A 20577-nucleotide genomic window follows, 5' to 3' on the forward strand; every position below is an offset into this window, starting at 1 on the left:
ATAAGTTTTTCTTAATTTATGTTTTCTTTTATAACTTTTTCTACTTCGTTGATTACAACGATAATTTCCTGGTTGCTCTATCTCTGGTATATCACAACAAAGTGAGGTTCTACATCTATTTAATTGTTTAGCTCTTGTACTCTTTATACATTGCCGTCTTAACTCATTATATAAGATTTGAATAATTCCTCCTAAGCTATCACCTAATTCAATTGGTTGGGATTTCCATATATCTCTTATTTTTGCACTAAGTGAGTATGATAACTTGGATATAAAGACTCCTCTATATATTTCCCTAGTCTCATTATCTAATTCATAATAGTATTTTTTATACTCACAAATGAAACTATCTATTTCACACATATTACATATCTGCATATTAATTAGATGAATTTCTGCCTTTTCTCGCAAAAGTCTATTTACTTCTGTTTTATGTTCAAGAGTATTGTAGCCTATGAATTCTTTATATATTAATTCCATTATTAATTTAGCAAATTGTTGATTATTATTTTCTATCATTCCTATATATTGATTCCATGTTTCATCACTAATACTTGTTAAGAATTTCAACACATTTCCTGTTGTTCTATAAGCTATTAAATTCTTGTTATCCATCGGTTGCTATAAGCATAATCATATCATTAGACCACCTTTGTAGTATATCCTCTGGATTTCTTACACAGTCTAAGTTTAATAATTTTTTAGATTTAGTTTCTTCATAGTAAGGTTTAAATTCTTCCGCAACTTTTGTCCATTTTCCACTGGCCTTTGCATAACCTTTTTTATTCATAGTTTCATTTTCATAGTCTTCCCAAGAACTATGAGGATTCCAACTCTCTTCACGTTTTCTTTTTTGTTTAGAATTACTTGTTTCTCCTTTTTCCATAAATATTTCGTCTATATCTGATTCAGATCCGAATTCAGATCCTATTTCTGAAGAATTATAATTTAATATTACTTCTTCATTCTCTTCCTTAGTTTCTATTTTTTCTATTTTTTCTACTTGTTTATTTTCTTCTTCTATTATTTTTAGTTGTTCCATCAATTGTCTAATTTCTTCAATATCATTAGATCTTCTTAATGCTTCTATGTATTCAGTTTTTATCCCCTCCATGAAGATGATGGGTTTATTAACATAAATGTAGTTATAGGTTCTTGTTTAACTACTTTTAGTTGGTTTACTTCTTTTGTTCTAACTAATATTTCTTCTAAATCTTTTATTGTTATACTTCTATTACTTTCTTCATGTTTTAACAAGGTTTCTAATTGATAAAGAATTTTTCTAATTTTTTGAATATTTATATCTTCATCAATTTCTTTATCTCTATTAATTTCATCAAGGGTTTCATGTATATTATTTATTTCATTAAGACCATTTTTTATTTTATTAAAGGTATAATCTGCAATTTTATTGGTATTTTCTATTAATAATATAATATTTTTATTTATTTCATTCATTGTGTTATTTAAATCCTTATACATCACATCAATTTCTTCAGATAATGACATTATTTTAAATTTTCCGTGGCTATTTCAACTTTTTCTAGTAGTGGATTAGGATCTTTTCGTCAAGATGTGTGCCTTAAGCTACTAAATCAAAATTCAGAATGGAAAGCTATGCAACTCTATAAGTGCTCTGAAGCAGTATGACATAATATCTGTTCTGAATCTCATGGCGACTATGATTCATATATTTCCAGCTGACTATCTTTCTTTGGATTGATGGAATAGGAACAACATTCAGGACTCGGTGCTTCTCGCCAATAACTTTCATGCTCGTCTTGATTTGAGGTCATTGAGTGCATCCGAAAACACTATCAACTGATCACTGTTGAATTGAGTGCATCCTAAAACACTATCAACTTATCACGGTTGAATTGTAGTAACCATGAAGATGAGTAAATGAATTTCATAAACTAAAATGTATAACTATTATTAAGAGAGACTGTATCAAAGATAATAACTATAAAAAATTTAAAATTAATAACTAAAGCCCAGAGTTAGCTTCTCTCTTAGGTGTTTTGGGGAACAGGTACATTCCCTAAGTCGTCACACTCTCCTATACGAACTATTGCTAAAATTAATCGAGAGAGAAATATGGTAAAAGGAAGGTTACCTGGGTTATAGGCAGGAAGACATCAGGCAGAGAAAGCAAAGAGAGCGTCAAAGTCTTGGAGAGGCGGAAAAAAGAGTATGAGAAAAAAGAAAACCCTATGGATAGGCCTAGTGGTTGAGGCTTGGGTCTTGAGAGTATGCTTATCTCAAGATCCTAAAGAGTGAAAAAAAAGAGTGGAGCTCCTAGAGTATGGTGAGAAGCTAAAGTGACTATGGTGAGAAGCTAAAGTGACTAGATGAAGGGGTCATGATGGCAGAGTTTTCCCATAAAATTCGTCATTACGAGGAAAGAGTGGGAAGTTGGATGCGACGAATACTGCACGATTATAGTGATCTGAAAGCTGCCTGGAGGTTACAAAAATTAGTGAAGGGGGCGTTATGCCCTATGATTATGACTGCGTGAGTTAAAGAATCTCTCTTGATTGTTAGAGTATAAAATGGAGTACAAAATCAATATCATCGAATATACAGATCAGCTGCAATTTCGCTTGATTAACTTCAGGGAGGCTAACTAAAAGTGTTTGTTAGAAACAATAATAATTTTATATTCTTCTATTAATTTCATAGACGATATAGTTTTAATTCTTATACCATTTATATACACATTATATTCAAAAATATTTTAGAAATTTGTAGCAATTTCAGTGACTATTAAATATTAAAGAAAGAAAGTAACATGTGTAAATGCAATTATGTAAGGGTTATTAATATGTCATTGTTTGAGAATTATTATTGATGGAGATCGATAGCTTAACTGCATGAAATATATCATTTAATTATTCAATGCATTTATATTACATTATATAACTCATTTGGTTTTTTTTAATACTTTTTATAGACTCTTCTCACATCAGATAACCTTATCAGATACATAATGAACACTAAATATAAATGAAATATTTAGTTGTTACGCAAATTTTAACTCTTGCATTGGCCACAGTAACTATAATAAAATCAAAATTACAACTTCACAAGAAACTCTACTAATCTATTAAGGCAGCATACATTATTTGTTTCTAGCAAGGCATGGTTTGATCATTAGTCCCACACGAACGGAGAGTGTTTGAGTAAGAAAGAAAGCGAGGATTGGATCCACAACTGTGCGAGCCTATTTCTTCAACCATCATGAATGTTTCTTCATCTAAACCACAACTATAAATCTTGTGTTCAGTAGAAAAAATTAAAATATTTCCGTTCATGACAGTAAATCCGGTAACATGAGCATCTTTCTCTTCTAACCCCAATGCATTGACTCTCACCTTCAAAATCTTTTTCCATGAACATGAGTTGTAATCTTTTAAAATCCAAATGGAAAAAACAGATTTTCTTGATTTCACTAAACATATAGAACTATTGGAACTTGTCACTTTACCCCAATTAAATATGCCCATGTCACACTCGATGTGAAAACCTTTTATAGCTTCCCTCGGCAATTCAAGAATAGTTGAAGTTCCTTTTTCAAAATTATAAGACACTATGTAAGGCTTATAAAAAGGACTCGATCTCATAAAGTAATCCGAGCAATCTGAGATGAAGTGAACGGCTCCATTGTAAAACACCGGCATGTCAAATTTCATATTCCTACCACCACTTAAAAAGTTGTTTTCCATTGATTTCCACACGCCTTCTTTTCCATGATATATATTGCATGCATAACTAGTTGGTGACCATTCTTCTGTGTTTTCTAAAAGAAGTATGAAATAGTCATCAGAAGAAGAGCTGTTAGAACAATCTAACATGACATTTACAGTAGAAAAGTTATGGATTTTTCTAAATGACTCAGGAGAAGGAATGAAAAAGCAAGACTTTGTAATTGGATTGCAAATAAACAATTCAATTGGATCTTCATTAATGGTATGACAAAGAAGCAAACCATTACTAGAAGCTAGAATACAAGCTGAGTTTGATAGGAACGTTAAAACATTGTTAGGAACACCAGAAAGTTGTTGCTCTTTAGGTAAATGGTGCAACTCAATCCTTTTTTGATATCTCTGACTTATTTGATCATGTTGGAGGAAGAAACACGCATCACTCATCCCTAACAAATTACAAGATTGCTTTGTTTTGAAAGGAGATTCTTCTGGAAATTTAGAAAATGAACTGCAAGTTAATTTAAATTTAAAAATGATTTTTGCGGGTAACCAAGAAAATATCTCATAAGCAATGTCTTCTTGAGAGACTGCCATATTTTCTAGGAATGAAAAAATTGAAAGATGAAAAATATATGAAGACTACAAAAAATAGCTAAAGAAAAAGAGTAACAAATAAATGCAAGATGTGTGTGATAATAAAAGTTATGTTAGAGTTCATATATATAATAATAATACTGTCACTGCAAAAACAAATCTTTTGTTTTTCAACATAAAATCTTTTGGCTGAAAAATAATAATCAATTCATATAATAGGTAAGGTCGTTAAAATAAGAATTTTGTTTTAAAATTAACTACTTTCCAAATATCAAGAGACGTATCCGTTGGCAAAGATTTTGAATTCATATAATAGGCAAGGTTCCTTTGAATTCATATAATAGGAATGAAATTTGTACGTGAATCTATTTTTTCTATATTTACATTCAATTAAGATTTGTACGTGAATGTATTTTTCTATATTAACATCATTTAAGATTAAGGTGACAAAATGACACGTAGATTAGGTTATATATTTTAGAGATAATAGACGTTTATCCTCTGCTATATAGGTGAGATTCGGGTTACCCCTTGTATTTTTATGCACTACTTGAAAATTCGCTTTTAGTGACCGAATTAGAGACCGAAAATTTTTGGTCACTGTAGTGACCGAATTAGCCACCAAAATTTTATATTCATGAACAAATTTTAAGAGGTCACTAAATCGGTCACTAAAATAAATCAGCCACCGATTTATAGACCAATATTTTGTGGCCGAAATTTCAGTGACTATAGTGACTGAATTAGCCACCAAAATTTAATATTCATGAGCCAATTTTAAGTGGTCACTAAATCGGTCACAAAAAATATTTTGATATTCAATTTAATTTTTATATATAAATTAGAGACCAAAATTTCGGTCACTAATATTTTTTGTTTTCTTTTTCTTTTTTTATCCTCTTTATTAATTTGCTATTTCCTTTTCATTTTTTTTAAAGATTTTAATTCTCTTTGAAATTTAAATTTTTATTAAAGTTTTCATATTTTTATTGCTTTAACATATAATATATTTATAAAAAACTATATGTATATATGTTTAAATATAAAATATAACAATAGTTGTTAAGTGGTGTAGTGGAAAGTTGTTATTAAAATACACGAAGGTCACAAGTTTGATTCCTAGGTATTATAATATTTTATTTTATTTTATGAAAAAGAATGTGACCGATTTTTAAGCTTTTTCGGTCACTAAAAGCAAATTTTCTAGTAGTGACGGTATCCCTAAACGTGTAAAAAACAATGAAAAACAGGGGGATAAATCAAAAAAATAAGTTTACAGGGGTCCTAGGGATAAATCATAGAACTTTTCATATTTTAAGCGGGTAATTAAAAAAAAAAATAGGGGTTAACTCGAATCTCGCCTATATGGCAGGGTTCACTACAACACGGAAGGCCAACGACAGCGCTTATTTTGGGCTTTTAGAGCGCTTTAAAGCGCTGCCAAAGCCAGCGCTGGCGTAGGTAACGAAAGCGCTTTTAAAAGCGGTCTGGTAGCCCCCCCTATAAGAGCGCTTTTTCTAGAAAAACGCTCTGGTAGCTCCCCCTATAAGAGCGCTTTTTCCAGAAAAAGCGCTCTGGTAGACCCCCCTATAAGAGCGTTTTTTCTGGAAAAAGCGCTCTTGTAGCCCCCCTCTATAATAGCGCTTTTCCAAAAGCGCTTTCGTAGGTTGCGTTTATTTTATTTTATTTTCTTTTTTTTAATCTTAGGCAGCGCTTTTAGTAATAAAGCACTTTAGTAGGTGGGCCTTTAAGAGCGTTTTTTAAAAGCGTTGTCGTTGCTAAATGAGGTATTTTAAAGTGCAACCTGTAATTTCAGCCTCCCAGTTCGACCTGTAATATTTTCGACCTCTAATATATTTTCAACCTGTAATATTTTCGACCTGTAATATATTTTCGACGAGATATATTTTCAACCATAGGTAGGACTATATATATACTAATATAATACCATTATAATATCCAAAATTATATATATATACATCATTATAGTTCCAAAATTATATATATACATCATTATAGTAACCATATATCCTAGAGTACTATAATATTATACTTCAAATCGACACAAATCCTACATGAATAGCTGATGAATATAAAATTGACACAAATCCTCTTTGATTTCTTCCAACTTAAGTCTCGTGTAAGAAGCAGCACGGAATTCGTCAAAGTACTACAGAACAAAAACATAATAAGAATGATTTAGTTAAATGTAATAAATTATAAGAAGTTATCTAATTAAGTTATAAATCTATACCGTGATTGGAATCTCTAGTTGATTCATTTGAAGGATTTCTTTCATAAAACTCAAAACATAGTATCCGCAATCTGAACTGTTTCGCTGTATCGAACACTACATAGAAAACAAATAAGATTTTATAGTTGTCTTGTTTTATAAAGTAGCATAAATATTATAAGCAAAATTGTGAAAAATAATGTACCTGCACTTTAATCCAAGTAATGTTGTTTGATTTAGTCCGGGATACCCGTGCGTCTCGTTGACTTCGGAACACTTGTATTGATCTAACAAAAATATAAAAGCATATATTTAGATCAATCTCACAAATAATTAAATATATAAATATACAAGAATATTTAGAACGATCCCACTTACAAATCAATCATTTCCTTCATAGCCGAATAATTGCTCCACTCACCATCTACCCAATTCAGAAAATATACCACTTCTCTTATCGGGTTGATAGCAAGCAACAACCAGTGTGCTCTATAAATTAAAAAATAGGTTATATAAAAATTTTGCTACGCAAAAGAAACAAAGATTAGATGAACCAAGAATGAGAAACTAACCCTACTGGTCGGGTATTATACGCCCAAAGAATCAGACTTTCTGTATTGCCGGAGGACATGAATCTATCGATTAAGCGCTTTCTAACGGAATCTGTTTGACAACGCAGTCCCGCGCAACACTCTGTCATACAACAACCTTAAATAAAAACATAATAAACATTAGATTATTTTCATTGAAATGTGTAAATAAATTGTTCGACTAATTAAATAATATATCGGATGAGTGAATATTACCGGATGTATGAGTGCATATTAGCGACGCCTAGTTGTTCAACAATATGAGATTTAGGGAGTCCAATTGATTGAACATTTGACAGAAAATCAGTACAATACTCAACCGCTTCTTCAACAATGTATCGCTCGGCAATACAACCCTCCGGTCGACTTCTGTTTTTCACGTACCCTTTTAATATTTTCATATAACGTTCAGTAGGGTACATCCATCTCATATAAGCTGGTCCGCACAATTGTGTCTCTTTCACAAGATGAACGACTAGATGAACCATTATGTCAAAAAACGAGGGAGGAAAATACATTTCAAGATCACATAAAGTAACAACTATCTCTTTTTGCAATGTAGGTAAGATCGCGGGATCGATCACCTTACTGCAAATTGACCTGAAGAAAAAACACAGTTTAGTTATTGCGCTTCTTACTTTTTCTGGCAGAATAGAACGTATACCTATTGGTAAAAAATGTTCCATTATAACATGGCAATACATTTCATGCAATAGAATCAGACTATTAAATTGTAGCAATTTTATGCAATACATTTCTTATACCATTTTATACACATTATATTTAAAAATATCTTAGAAATTCGTAGCAATTTCGGTGACTATTAAATATTAAAGAAAGAATGTAACATGTGTAAATACAATTATGTAAGGGTTATTAATATTACATTGTTTGAGAATTATTATTGATGGAGATCGATAGCTTAACTGCATGAAATATATCATTTAATTATTCAATGCATTTATATTACATTATATAACTTATTTGGTTTTTTTTTATACTTTTTATAGACTCTTCTCACATCAGATAACCTTATCAGATACATATTGAACACTAAATAAAATGAAATATTAAGTTGTTACGCAAATTTTAACTTTTTTTTTTTCATAAGCAAGGATTATATATATAGGAGAACTAGGGGTTCTCAAACCCAATTACAATGGTCATCAGATAAGCCTATCAAAAGAGGAAAATTACAAACCAATTATCCTTACGAAAGGAAGCACAAAGGATCTTTATAAAAATCGTAAAAATTGCAATTGGTAGCGGTAATATTCCCGCAAAAAGACCATCTCCACACCGTAAATTTAATGTTCCAAACAATGTTGTTAACGCTCCAACCATCATTCCGGAAACACACATCATTTCTAACTAACCAAAGACACCAAGTAACCGCCAACCAAACCACACCCAATTTACACCTCTTAACTTTCTTGAGTTTAAAGAAGGAGTGTCACTCCATAAAACTCGGTAAACACTCGTCCTTCGCCCTTTCCCATACCAACCCAAGAAGCTATATCATTCCAAATCCTTTCAACTACCCCACAAATAAAAAAAGTATGCCTACACTTTTCTAAGTCAACACTACAAAAGGAACAAAAAATGTTATCTAAAGGAACAGGGATACCTCTAAGCAATAACAAATCCTTTGTAGGAAGCCGATTAAGGAAAAGTCTCCACCCGAACGCTTTGATTTTGAAAGGCACTTCCAATTTCCACAAAATACCAAAAGCTTCATCGCTTTTATTAGAAGGACCGAAAGGGATGTAGCTCTTCATAAGAAAAGAATAACAAGACGCCACCGAAAAGTCCATATCGTCGTTGTAGTACCACTCCACCTCATCCCTCCCCTCACTCCTCCCTTCCGCCCCGCCCACGAAACTTCTCAACTCCCCCACGTCAATCGAAAGGCTATTCCCCGCCAAACCAAAGTCCCCCCCAAGTCCACCCTCCATCCCTCCAACCCCCCATTGCCTCCACGGAAACGTGCTTCAAATTGGAAGCCTCAAAGTGGTCCGGAAAGAGGACTTTCAAGGATGATTCTCCTATCCACTTAGCATGCCAAAAAGGTGTATTAAAACCATTGTTGACGGAGAACCTACTACAATCAACAATTGGATCACCAAAAGAATTATAAGAAAGATTTAAGAGATCTCTCCACCAAAAGGATCCTCGAGAAAGGGCCGCCCCCTTTTCCCCACCCATCATCCTAAGAGACAAATCTCCATAACGAGCTTTCAAGATACTATACCAAAGGGCATCGGTACCTTGAAGAATCTTCCATCTCCATTTGTTAAGAAGGGCCACATTAAACAAAGCTAAATTTTTTACACCCAAACCCCCCTTCTCAAAAGGAAGATTGACATCCCTCCATTTGACCCAATGAATTTTCCTTTTGTTCTCCACTCCCCCCCATAGAAAATTGCTTTGAATGGAAGTAATCTTTTTAACCACTTTCGAAGGCATTTTGTAGAAAGACATAGTGAAAATGGATAAAGAACTAAGCACGGACTTTAGAAGAGTAATTTTACCTCCCAAATTAAGAAAGCGATTGGTCCACCCCTCCAAACGGTTCTTCAACTTCTCTACCAGAGGATTCCAAGAAGATTCCTTTCTAGGATTAAAGCCAATAGGAATACCGAGAAAGAAAAAATTGCTATCTTCCAATTTGCAAGAGAGAACATGAGACGCCGCTTCCAAGAAATGGGCATTAGAATTAATTCCGATAAGTTTGCTCTTTTGAAAATTAATACCAAGACCCGAAACAACTTCAAAAGCACGAAGAACCACCTTAATCGCCCAAATTTGCTTCCAACTACCCTCGCCAACAAGAAGGGTGTCGTCCGCAAATTGGAGAATATCAACCCCACACGATCTCTTAATCTCAAATCTTTGAAAATCTCCAACTTTGATAGATCTTTTGACTAAGCCCGTTAATCCTTCGGCAACCAAAACAAAAAGAAAAGGAGATAGAGGATCTCCTTGTCTCAAACCCCTAGAAACGGTAAACTCCTTTGTCGGGCTACCGTTCACAAGAATCGACATGTTACTATTAAACACCAATAACTCCATCCACTTCAACCACCTTTGACCAAAACCCATCCGTTTCATCATGTAACGTAAAAAGTTCCAACTAACTTTGTCATATGCTTTCTCAAAGTCAACTTTAAAAAGAATACAATTATTACCTTCTTTCCTAGCATAGTCCACCACCTCGTTAGCAACCAAGACTCCATCAAGCAATTGCCTACCAGGAACAAACGCACTTTGGCAATTAGAAATGATCGAAGTCAACACTTTTTTAAGTCTCCCCGCCAAAAGCTTTGTCACTACTTTGTACATGCAACCAAACAAACAAATGGGACGATATTCGGCCAAAGACACCGGATTAGATTTCTTCGGAATCAATGTCAAAAAAGAAGAGGTGATTGCCTTTGAAATGGCGTTTCCTTCGAAGAAATACTCGAAATACCGAACAAAATCTTCCTTAAGAAAGTGCCAACAATTCTTTATAAAGAGAAAAGAATAGCCATCCGGACCCAGACTCTTATCCCCACCACACTCCTGTAACACCCCTTTTTACCCCATAAAATAATAAGCATATAATCAGAGAATAAGCATGCATATAACTCAAAGGGCGTCACATTGACGTTTTCAAAAAAATTGAAAAGCTTTTAAAACCGACAGCATTTATCCACAAAATACAATACACCTGGTCATTTCAAATAACACCTTACATATAATCATAATTCATCCAGAATATGCATTAACAGCGGAAAGTGATACTCATGTGTTTCATATAAATGATACATGTCCCATACCATGATCATAATATTTGGCTTAAGGCCTCTCAACAACAAGTAACTAATTAAACATGTTCGCAAGTTATAACAAAATGCATAAACAAATAGAACATGAGTTCAACGTCTAAGCTACCCAGTGTTACATGACTAGAGCATTGACTCGCTACTTAATTACCAAGCAACTCGGAAGAAACTCCGACTAGATCACACGCCAGCTACTAATCGTCAAACCTGCATGTCGCCAAACGAGGGCAACATTAAAACAGAAGGGTGAGAATACGAACCATTATGAAGAAAGTATAATGAGATACAATGGTTAAATCAACAATTATAGGAATGCATTACACTTGCCTAATCATGAAATTAATACTAATTATAATTCACATATATTAAGCATACACCAAGTATAAGAGTATAATATCTCAATACTATATTCTCAATTATACACATAGCCATAATTATCACATATCCTCGCATTTAACCAATTACGTATTCAAACATCACCCCTTCTCAATTATCAACTAATACAATTATCACTACAACACCAAGTGTACATAATCAATTACCAAACTCATACACATAGCATCACAACATCAATGCACATAATCAATTGTTCACTCGTACACTTATCACAACAACATAATGCACATAATCAATTATCACATTCATGCACACATCATAACAACATAATGCACATAAGCAACTATCACATAACTCTAATGTGACTCAATGAAACATGTGACACTATGCATGTGGTACCAATGTGAAATTCTGAGTTTCACCGGCCTCCGATTCATAACTCGAGAATCTAAGCAACACTTCCGTTCCGGACAAGACCAAAGTCCACCAATTGTAAACATATAGTTTACGGCTTCCGATTCGCTCTAGAATCCAAGCCCGCTTGTGTTTCAAAGCAAATCCACCTGTGTTTCAAGGCACACTATGATATGAATGTATGTACAATGTTACAAATATATGCAATTAAGATCATCTCTACCATCTTAACTTTCCGCATATCACAATAACTCAACCCTATGAATTATCCACCAATTGTACACAACACACACATCATTCACATACAAGAGGCCAATTAATCAATTACGATTCACACAATCAAATTAACACTAGTAACCACACTATCTCATTTTAATTCTCATTTTGCCAATTATACATGAACACACACTTTCAACATCAAGCAATTAATCATTAGAATTAATATTAACCAACTACTCACAGAGAATCAATATTAGCACAACATCATTGGCATGGAAATATATATTTCTCAACATACATATTCAAGACAAAACACAATTACGGACAAATCCTCAAAATACCGTAATTACTGACAAACCGAATAATCAATTCAATTCCAATTATACGCTAATCAATTGAACACATTGAAATTAATTCAACTATTAATTTAATCAACCAATTAATAATCACACTATATTAATTTCAATTCAATTCTATTTCTATTACATTTCCACTTTCTAGTATTCTATTGCTCAAGACCATTTTTATTGAAAAGAATATCGTGCTAGCTTTCTAACGCCTTGAACGGAAACTCAAACGGAGTTACGGTTTAAAATATATGAATTGTTAAAGTTCCAATGAAAAGAAAACACCGACATTATACACTGACAACTCTAAACATGTCAGAATTACTCGAAACAACAAAAGTATGACTCTTAATAATTCAAAACAACTCTAACAACTTTATTGTCAACTCTAACAACTCTATTGACAACTTTAATAACTCTACTGACAACTCTATTAAATTGTTAAAATTTATTTATAAAGAATATTTAAATAAAACACAATTTCGGTCGATTCGTAAAAATCACAATTTCAACAAAATAACATCACCATGTTAATCTACTAATTAAACTTAGCTACCACGTAAATTTTCATCAAATTCCGGATAAGTAATTATACCGCTTAATTCCGCTATTCGATCTAATGGGATTATTTGAATTATATTATACTTTTCTTTTGTTTTCTCGCTACAGTAGAACATGACAGTACTTATTCTTATTGGTGCGCTACAGTAATATAAGTTAATATTATACTTGTTTCTTGCGCTACGGAACAAGAACAGGAGAAAAATATATATATTTCATTTTCTATCTTATTGCTACAATATAATAAACAAAACATAGTATCAATACAAACACTACTTTTCCACCACAAGTATATATATCCGCAACAGTAGATGTAAGACAGCATAAAAAAAACATATAGAACCATGAGAATTTAGGGGTTTCACTCTAAACATGTCAAAACCTAAAAATAAATGAATAACAAAATTCCTAAATCATGTTAATCTACCCATTGACCCAATTATACTAACCCATAATAATAAGGATTCTCCCCCTTACCTCTTTAATTTCTCCTCCAAACCCTAGTTCCTCTTCCTCGTTCTTCCCCTTTCTTCCTCTTTTTCCTCTTTTCTTTCCTCTTCTTGTCTAGCCGTGAGAAATGAGGAGAAATGAATATGAACTTATGTCATTCCCTCATTCTCACATTTATAACTATTCTATATGGGCCTAAATATAACACCCCCCCTATTTACTTCCAACATCAATAATTAAGCCCCAATAAATTATATACTATTTATTATTTCTATTTTAGTTACTAAATCAAATAACACCAATAATTAAATAGACACAAATATACGCACCAAATTAATTAATATAATTCACTTATCTCAATTAACCAATTAAACACAATTACAAACAAGGTTAGTTAATTAAATTAATCATTATATCACATAATAATTAAATAAATAATTAACACAACAAATAATTAAATAAATAATTAACACACCAATTAATTAAATAAATAATAGTAAAATAAATACTAATAAAAATTGGGTTGTTACAACTCTCCCCCACTTAAAAGATTTTCGTCTGTTGCACCCCAAAATTTGCCCTCTTTATTTGAGCTATAAGTTAATAATGACGTTTATTTCGTCATTTCAAAATTGAAGAAAAATAATAAAGAGTTTTCATGGGTTTAAGAAGAAAGGCGTGAAAAATGGTTTAAACAGTGGAAATACGAGAAAAAATTCGCAAGTCATATTTGGAAGGTGATATGAGCTTAGTTCCCGCGTTATCTTGACTGTTTCGACGATGTCTACAACTTTCGTGTTCGGCTCGGAAGCTAATTCTTTGAAGAAGGTTGTCAAATTTGCAAATTACTTGAGGTTTCGCAGTGAAAAACGGTGCTGAATGTAGGGTTTTCGGACAATAAAAAATTCATATCTCACAATCCGCTCGTCGGATTCGCTTGAAAATTTAACTGGAGCTCCGTACTATCATTACCAAGATTTTATATGTTCGGACCGAAGACCAATTATGCACCAAAAATTCCCAGCATTTTGAAGAACGCCTTGATTTTTCAGTGAAAAGTGTGTTTTCGAGTATGTCGCACCTAGTTTGAAAATTCATAACTTCTTCGATTTTTATTGTATGAAGTCCATTCCGGCGGCATTTTCTCAGAAATTTCGGTAGCTTCGTTTCTTCGTCACACATGCTTGTTCAGATTTTGAGCCGAAGATAGAGTTTTATCGAGTTTTTTGAGCGGTACTCACAAAATTCTGCGCAGTCGCACCAGATGAATTGACGTTTCTCGTCATTCAAACGGGCGTGTTTTCTTCATCGCTTATCGAATTGAGGTGATTCTCGCGGCGACGGGTCACAAATTTGGTCATCTTCATAATGGCATCGGTTTAGTTCCGAAATTTAGAGCCGAACCGAGTTTCCTTAAAAACGAGCCAAAATAAGACGCACCGAGGGCAATTTGGACGTTTCGCGTTGACAATATATAAACATTTTGCTCTTCACAAATCAAGAGAAGAACTCTCATAATTTCAACTCACCAATTTTCACAAACATATTCTCTCAATTCTCTCTCAATTCTCTTGAATCAAAACCACAAATTACATAAAACTTTCATCAATATTCATCAAAGTTCATCAAGATCAAGAACATGGATTGAAGAATCAAGGATCAAAGTTGAAATCTCCTCCTCTCTCCCTTAGATCTCGCGCGATCTCTCTCTCTCCCACTCCGGATTCGCTTTCGTGATTGAGTCGCGTTCGTGTCGTGTTCGCGTTCATATCGTGTTCGTGTTCGTGCTTCGGTTGGATCTTCATTCGGTAAGCCTTGAACCATTGAATTAAGTGCTTAATTGTTGATTATATGTGAATTCAAATCTAGATCTACTCCTTGTTCTTGATTTATGGATGATTGATAATGATTGATCGGTGAATTTGCGTATTTTTGTCCGAATTGATCGTGTTCATGTAAATTGTGATTGGATTTGATGTTGATTGAATATGATTGATATCCGTTGATGATGAATTGTGTTGTTCGTGTTCGGATCCGTAATTTGTTGTTGACTTTGTGTGCATAATTGTTGTTGATAGTTTGTGTTGCTTGTGATGTACTCCACGTGTTTGTATAAATGCATGTGATGCAATGTTGCTTGATATTTGCTCTATTTGACGAGTCGCACTTAGCATAATTGTTAACACGTGGATTATTTGATGTGTGGATGCATGTAAATTGTGTTGTTGATGTTTGCTTGTGCTTAATTGGTACGTTTTGGATTGAGTGCGAATGGCTCCAAGGCCTTTAAAATGCTTAAAAATCTGTTTTTACACGCCAGGAACCGGGTTGTCCCAGGCGGGAACCGGTTCCCACTCTATCCAAAAATGCTGATTCTCTGGTTTTTAGTACCAGGAACCGGGTTGTCCCTAGGTGGGAACCGGTTCCTGGCTTGCTAATTTTTGTGTTCTCTGGTTTTTTGTATGGGGAACCGGGTTGTCCCTAGGTGGGAACCGGTTCCCAGCTTGCTTATTTTCTCATTCTCTGTGTTTTTGTACCAGGAACCGGGTTGTCCCTAGGTGGGAACCGGTTCCCAGTTTTCTGAAATGTTCATTCTCTGGTTTTTTGTATGGGGAACCGGGTTGTCCTATGCAGGAACCGGTTCCTGAGTGTTTTTTCCATATTTTATTTTCTAACTTCAAACTTTCGTATCTTTTCACTCGTAACTCCGATTTGTGCGTTCTTTATATCGTTGGAAAGCTTGTGAAACGTGCTATCTCATGAGATGATTGATATTGATTGTTTGTTAAGTTCTCCATGTTTGTTTTTCCTTTTCATGTTGATCGTTTATCTTACATTTACATAACTTGTCCGTTTCTTTTCGCTTTATGGTAATAACGCAATTCCGATTGCGATATTTGTTATCTCTGACCTGTGTGCTAGTGTGCAAGGCGTTTGGACGGTCGCCGATTGATACTCATTGCTTGAGTGTTCCGCTTCACTTGCGGAATACAATTCTATCTCATTTACTCGTGTCGTGCTCTCATCCTGGAGACACGCCTGTATTACTTTATATCTGCTTGTTTGGTTTGCTTGTTCCTCTTGCAGGTGTATTGTGATTGTGCTCGACATACGAGTCGACATTTGTGTGCTTTGTGGCTAATCGGTGTGCTGAATCGGTGTGCTGACTATTCGCTTTTGCTTTGCTAGCTCGCTTGCGGGATTCTACTTTCTTCGCTTTGCTTCGCTATAGTTTACGGATCATCATCCATTTGGTATTGATCCCGTTTCATTTTATTTTCTCGCATTTTATCGCTTTACCGCATCATCCAATAACATGAGAAGTAGGACCTAGACATGCATCTGGCCAAGTCCTCGAAAGAGGCTCTGTTTTTGTTGGTGTGTTTATATTTGTGCTTTGCGGCAGGGAGTCACGGTGTAATAAGTCCTATATGGCACTCCGTTAAGTCCTCATGGAAGGCATGCGGTCAAGGGTTCGTAATCAACCCCCGCCTAGTCTCATCGAGTCTGTTTGGTAGGCGCACGCCTCGCGTTGCTTGCTTCCAAACGTGCAAAAGATCTTGTTATTGAGTATGTCAGGTAAAGGGTTCATGTAGCCGGACCCCCGCCTTTCCTATAGCTCGCGTCGCTCGACGTTGATGCTCGGTGTACGCACGCACCGTTTTCCTTTATGATCCGTGACGGCTTGGTTGCTGAGAGGGGTCCGCCCTCTTGTCTATGGCCCGATCATTGTCGCGAGGTCTAATGCTTGGTTGACTTGGGTTGAGCTGCTCCCCTTGGCTATGGCGGGACCGCTTTTCTACCACTCGGTCAGTACCGTTGGTTTGTTTGCTTTACGAGCGGATGCTCGTTTGTGTGATATTATTGTTTGCTTCCCTTTTCCCTCGTAGGTTGATAGCTTAGTTTAGACTTGTACCCTTTGTATGATAACATTAGGTAGCAAGCTTTCCCCCTTAGCTTAGGTCTTCCTCATGCATTCTTTAAAACACAAACCACACTCTTTGATTTTCTTTTCTTAAGAGCTTGTTATTTCCGCTCCATTCCCAGCATAAGTCTCCAAAGGTCGAGCAGCGGAGTGTGAATGTAACTCGTTCACCTAAAAAACACAAAACAAACAGAAATTAGTTAGCCGAGCTACGGTAGCTCTGATTCTGCAAAACAGATACGTAGGCAGCGGGGTAGGGCCCGTGCGAGCACAATCCTTTCTTTTCCCTACATTCTGCATTCATTTTAGTCCAGATTAGCGTAGATTTGTTACACACCCATAGTTTTAGACACAGGCGTGGATACCATCGAGTACGATGGGCGCGTGGGGTGCTAATACCTTCCCCTCGCGTAACCGACTCCCTTACCCTTTTCTCTGGTCGTGAGACCGTTGTTTTGTTTTGTGGTTTGCTGGCATTCCCTTCCTTTTCAGGATAAATATGTTAGTGGCGACTCTGTTAATTTTCGCGGGTAGCGACAGCTGGCGACTCTGCTGGGGACGTCTCGACCTGTTGCTGGTCCGGACTCACCGAGTCGATCCTAGCGCTTGTGTGTTTATCTTTGGGTGTTTTTACTGCTTTGCATATTTACCTGTTTGCATTGCATTCTATGTGCGCTTTTACTTTTCTGCATCATATTCTGGACTGTCTGGATTTCTATATGTGGGTGGGTGTTTCAAGAGGTAAAAGGCCCAATACCCAGGCTATGAGTGATACCATAGGAACTAGGAATAGAGTGGCCGTGACGGACAGAAGGCGTATGCCTGATTGATCTGATCACGTATCCACGGGCAGAGCTTGGTGGAATGAGGCAATATCGTATGATAGCGCCTACATTCGATCCTCTGTTGGCTTTTTTGACCTACCTTGGCCTAGATTTACCCGTGAGTGGGGCGGGAATCAATCATTGCTTAACAGGTACATTGATGGTGACTTCGGATCTTGTTCGTGGGTTACCGCTGTTCTTGTTCGTGGGTTACCGCTGTTCTTGTTCGTGGGTTACCGCTGTTCTTGTTCGAGGGTTACCGCTGTTCTTGTTCGAGTGGTAGTCTGTGTTCTGTTCCAGTGTGTTGTTGACTACGGGCTTTGGTTCTGTAGATTGACATTCCGTGTTCCGTATGGTATACCATTTGGGGGCCGAACCTTTGGCTCTGTATTATGTGTGTTACCGGCAGTCCAGAATGCCTGGTGGGCGGCAACAAGTCCCACCACTTTGCATCATAGCATATTTATTTCCAAAAGAAACGCAAAAAAAAAGTATAATAATAAGCATTTGCATGTCATATTTTCAGGGATATTCAGGAGTTCACCCAAGTTGAAGATGGACATTCCCACTGATACTGTCAAGGAGCGTACAAGGCACACCAGAGCTTATAAGATTCCGGATATTGATGTTTCGGGGTTGATTGGTTTGAGTTCTCGGTTGGAAGGGGAGGTTCTTCGTGACTTCAATCATGATTATGGCAATTTGCTCTCCATCCTCAAGACATCTTTCGATCCAATGGCTTTGATCACCCTGTTTCAGTTCTATGATTCACAGTTGAGGTGTTTTACATTTCAGGATTATCAACTGGTGCCAACACTCGAGGAGTTTTCTTACATACTCAACATCCGAATCACTGATGATGTACCTTTCATTCGAGTTCCCGAGGTTGTGAGATTTGAAAAAATAGCTGAAGCTCTTCACATGGGTATAAAGGAGGTGGAAAGAAATTGGAAGTCATCGGGCGGTGTTTCTGGTTTCTATCTTTGCTTTTTGATCAGTAGGGCTGAGGATGCGGCGAAGAAGGAGCAGTGGGTTGATTTTAGTCGCTTGCTTGCTATCATGATTTATGGTATTGTTTTATTCCCTTCAAGAGAAAACTTTGTGAGTTTGGCGGCAATTTGTGTTTTTATGAACAAAAACCCCGTACCAACGTTGCTTGCAGACGCTTATTTTTCGATCCATTCGAGAAGTAAGAAGGGAGGATATGCTGTTGGTTCTTGTCTTCCGTTGTTGTATCAGTGGTTCATGTTGCATTTGCCGGTGAGAGGACCTTTTGTGCTCAAGAAGAGTTCTCTTAAGTGGTCAGATAGGATTGTTAACCTCACATCTTATGACATCAGGTGGAACTATTGTGTGGGGAAGATTTGGAACATCATCACTAGTTGCGGTCCATATCCCAACGTTCCTCTCATGGGAACCAGAGGTTGCATTAGTTACAATCCCACACTCGCCTATCGTCAATTGGGATATGCAATGGAAAGGGCTCAGAATGATGTAGAAGCATTTGAATCAGTGTACTTTGCTGATGGTAAAGATCCTCTGGAGCTAGAAAAGATAGCGTATGCTTGGACCAAAGTTCACAAGAGAGATCAGAATACTTTGAGCAAGAAAGTTCCTATTGCTATGGGTCCTTACCGCAAGTGGGTTGAAGCAAGAGTGGCAAGTCTGTTGTTGCCATTTGCTAGGTCATGTCCATTGTATGAGCAACCTCCCGTGGTTTTATCTGATACCGTTGCGGCTGAACTCTATATTCAAACTGAAGCGGACAACATCAAACTAAGAGCAAAGGACAATGAGGTTGGCTTGGAGAGGTATTTTCAAGATCGCGAAAAGGCGGAATTGGCTCGTAAGCTCAAGCATGCGCAAGGTGAAGGTTCAAGCATGACACGTGCCCAAAGGCGATCTCATGACTTGATGGAAGAAAGCTTGTACCGAAAACAGCAGGAATGTGCGAAGTTGCGAAGGTCCGAAAGCAATAGCAAGAGAAGGATGCAGGATTCAGAACAACAGTTGATGGAAGAGAAAGCCAAGTCAGCTAGACTTGAAGAAGAGCTTGCAAGCTTCCGGTCCCAGCGGAGAGGAGATGGAGGAGCTCATTCTGTTGTCAGACGATCCTAGTGCTGCTGTGGTTTGGATTTGTTTGGTCTAGGGGTTTGATTTGATGTGTATTCTTGATGTTTGTCGCCCATGTCCAGGATTGTTGGATGGGGTCGCATTTTGATGTTCTGGATTTCTTTTGTATGCCTTATAAGCACTTTGTGACACGGTTATGTGTTTTGTTGGTATGAACTCAAATTCTCGGTTATGTTTGAATGAAATATGCTCAGTTTGTTGAATTATTCTCGTGCGTGGATTATTGTTCGAATATATTCTGTATCAGGGTTTCTATGTCCTATCTGAGAGTGGGATGAACTCTTGGATACCTGAAAATTGACAAACATTTCATGCATATCATTCATATATCATACATGTCATATATTTGCAGGTTTTGCAGGTCTTATATCTCATGTCTTGCTGTTTTGTTACCAGAAGGAGTTCTAAGACGGCTAA

The 20577-nt window shown here is 35.9% G+C and overlaps 2 protein-coding genes across 2 annotated transcripts; one reads left to right on the forward strand and one right to left on the reverse strand.

Moving 5' to 3' along the window:
• Nucleotides 1-3131: 3131 nt before the first annotated feature.
• LOC131658135 (uncharacterized) lies at nucleotides 3132-4301 on the reverse strand. Its single transcript, XM_058927465.1, has one exon. The coding sequence runs from the start codon at nucleotides 4299-4301 to the stop codon at nucleotides 3132-3134; it is 1170 nt and encodes a 389-aa protein (XP_058783448.1).
• Nucleotides 4302-18582: 14281 nt separating this feature from the next.
• LOC131658136 (uncharacterized) lies at nucleotides 18583-20145 on the forward strand. The gene has a single exon (XM_058927466.1). The coding sequence runs from the start codon at nucleotides 18583-18585 to the stop codon at nucleotides 20143-20145; it is 1563 nt and encodes a 520-aa protein (XP_058783449.1).
• Nucleotides 20146-20577: the final 432 nt, after the last annotated feature.

Source organism: Vicia villosa, linkage group LG3 (genome assembly GCF_029867415.1).
Source record: "Vicia villosa cultivar HV-30 ecotype Madison, WI linkage group LG3, Vvil1.0, whole genome shotgun sequence".
In the NCBI taxonomy this organism is placed as follows: Eukaryota; Viridiplantae; Streptophyta; class Magnoliopsida; order Fabales; family Fabaceae; genus Vicia; species Vicia villosa.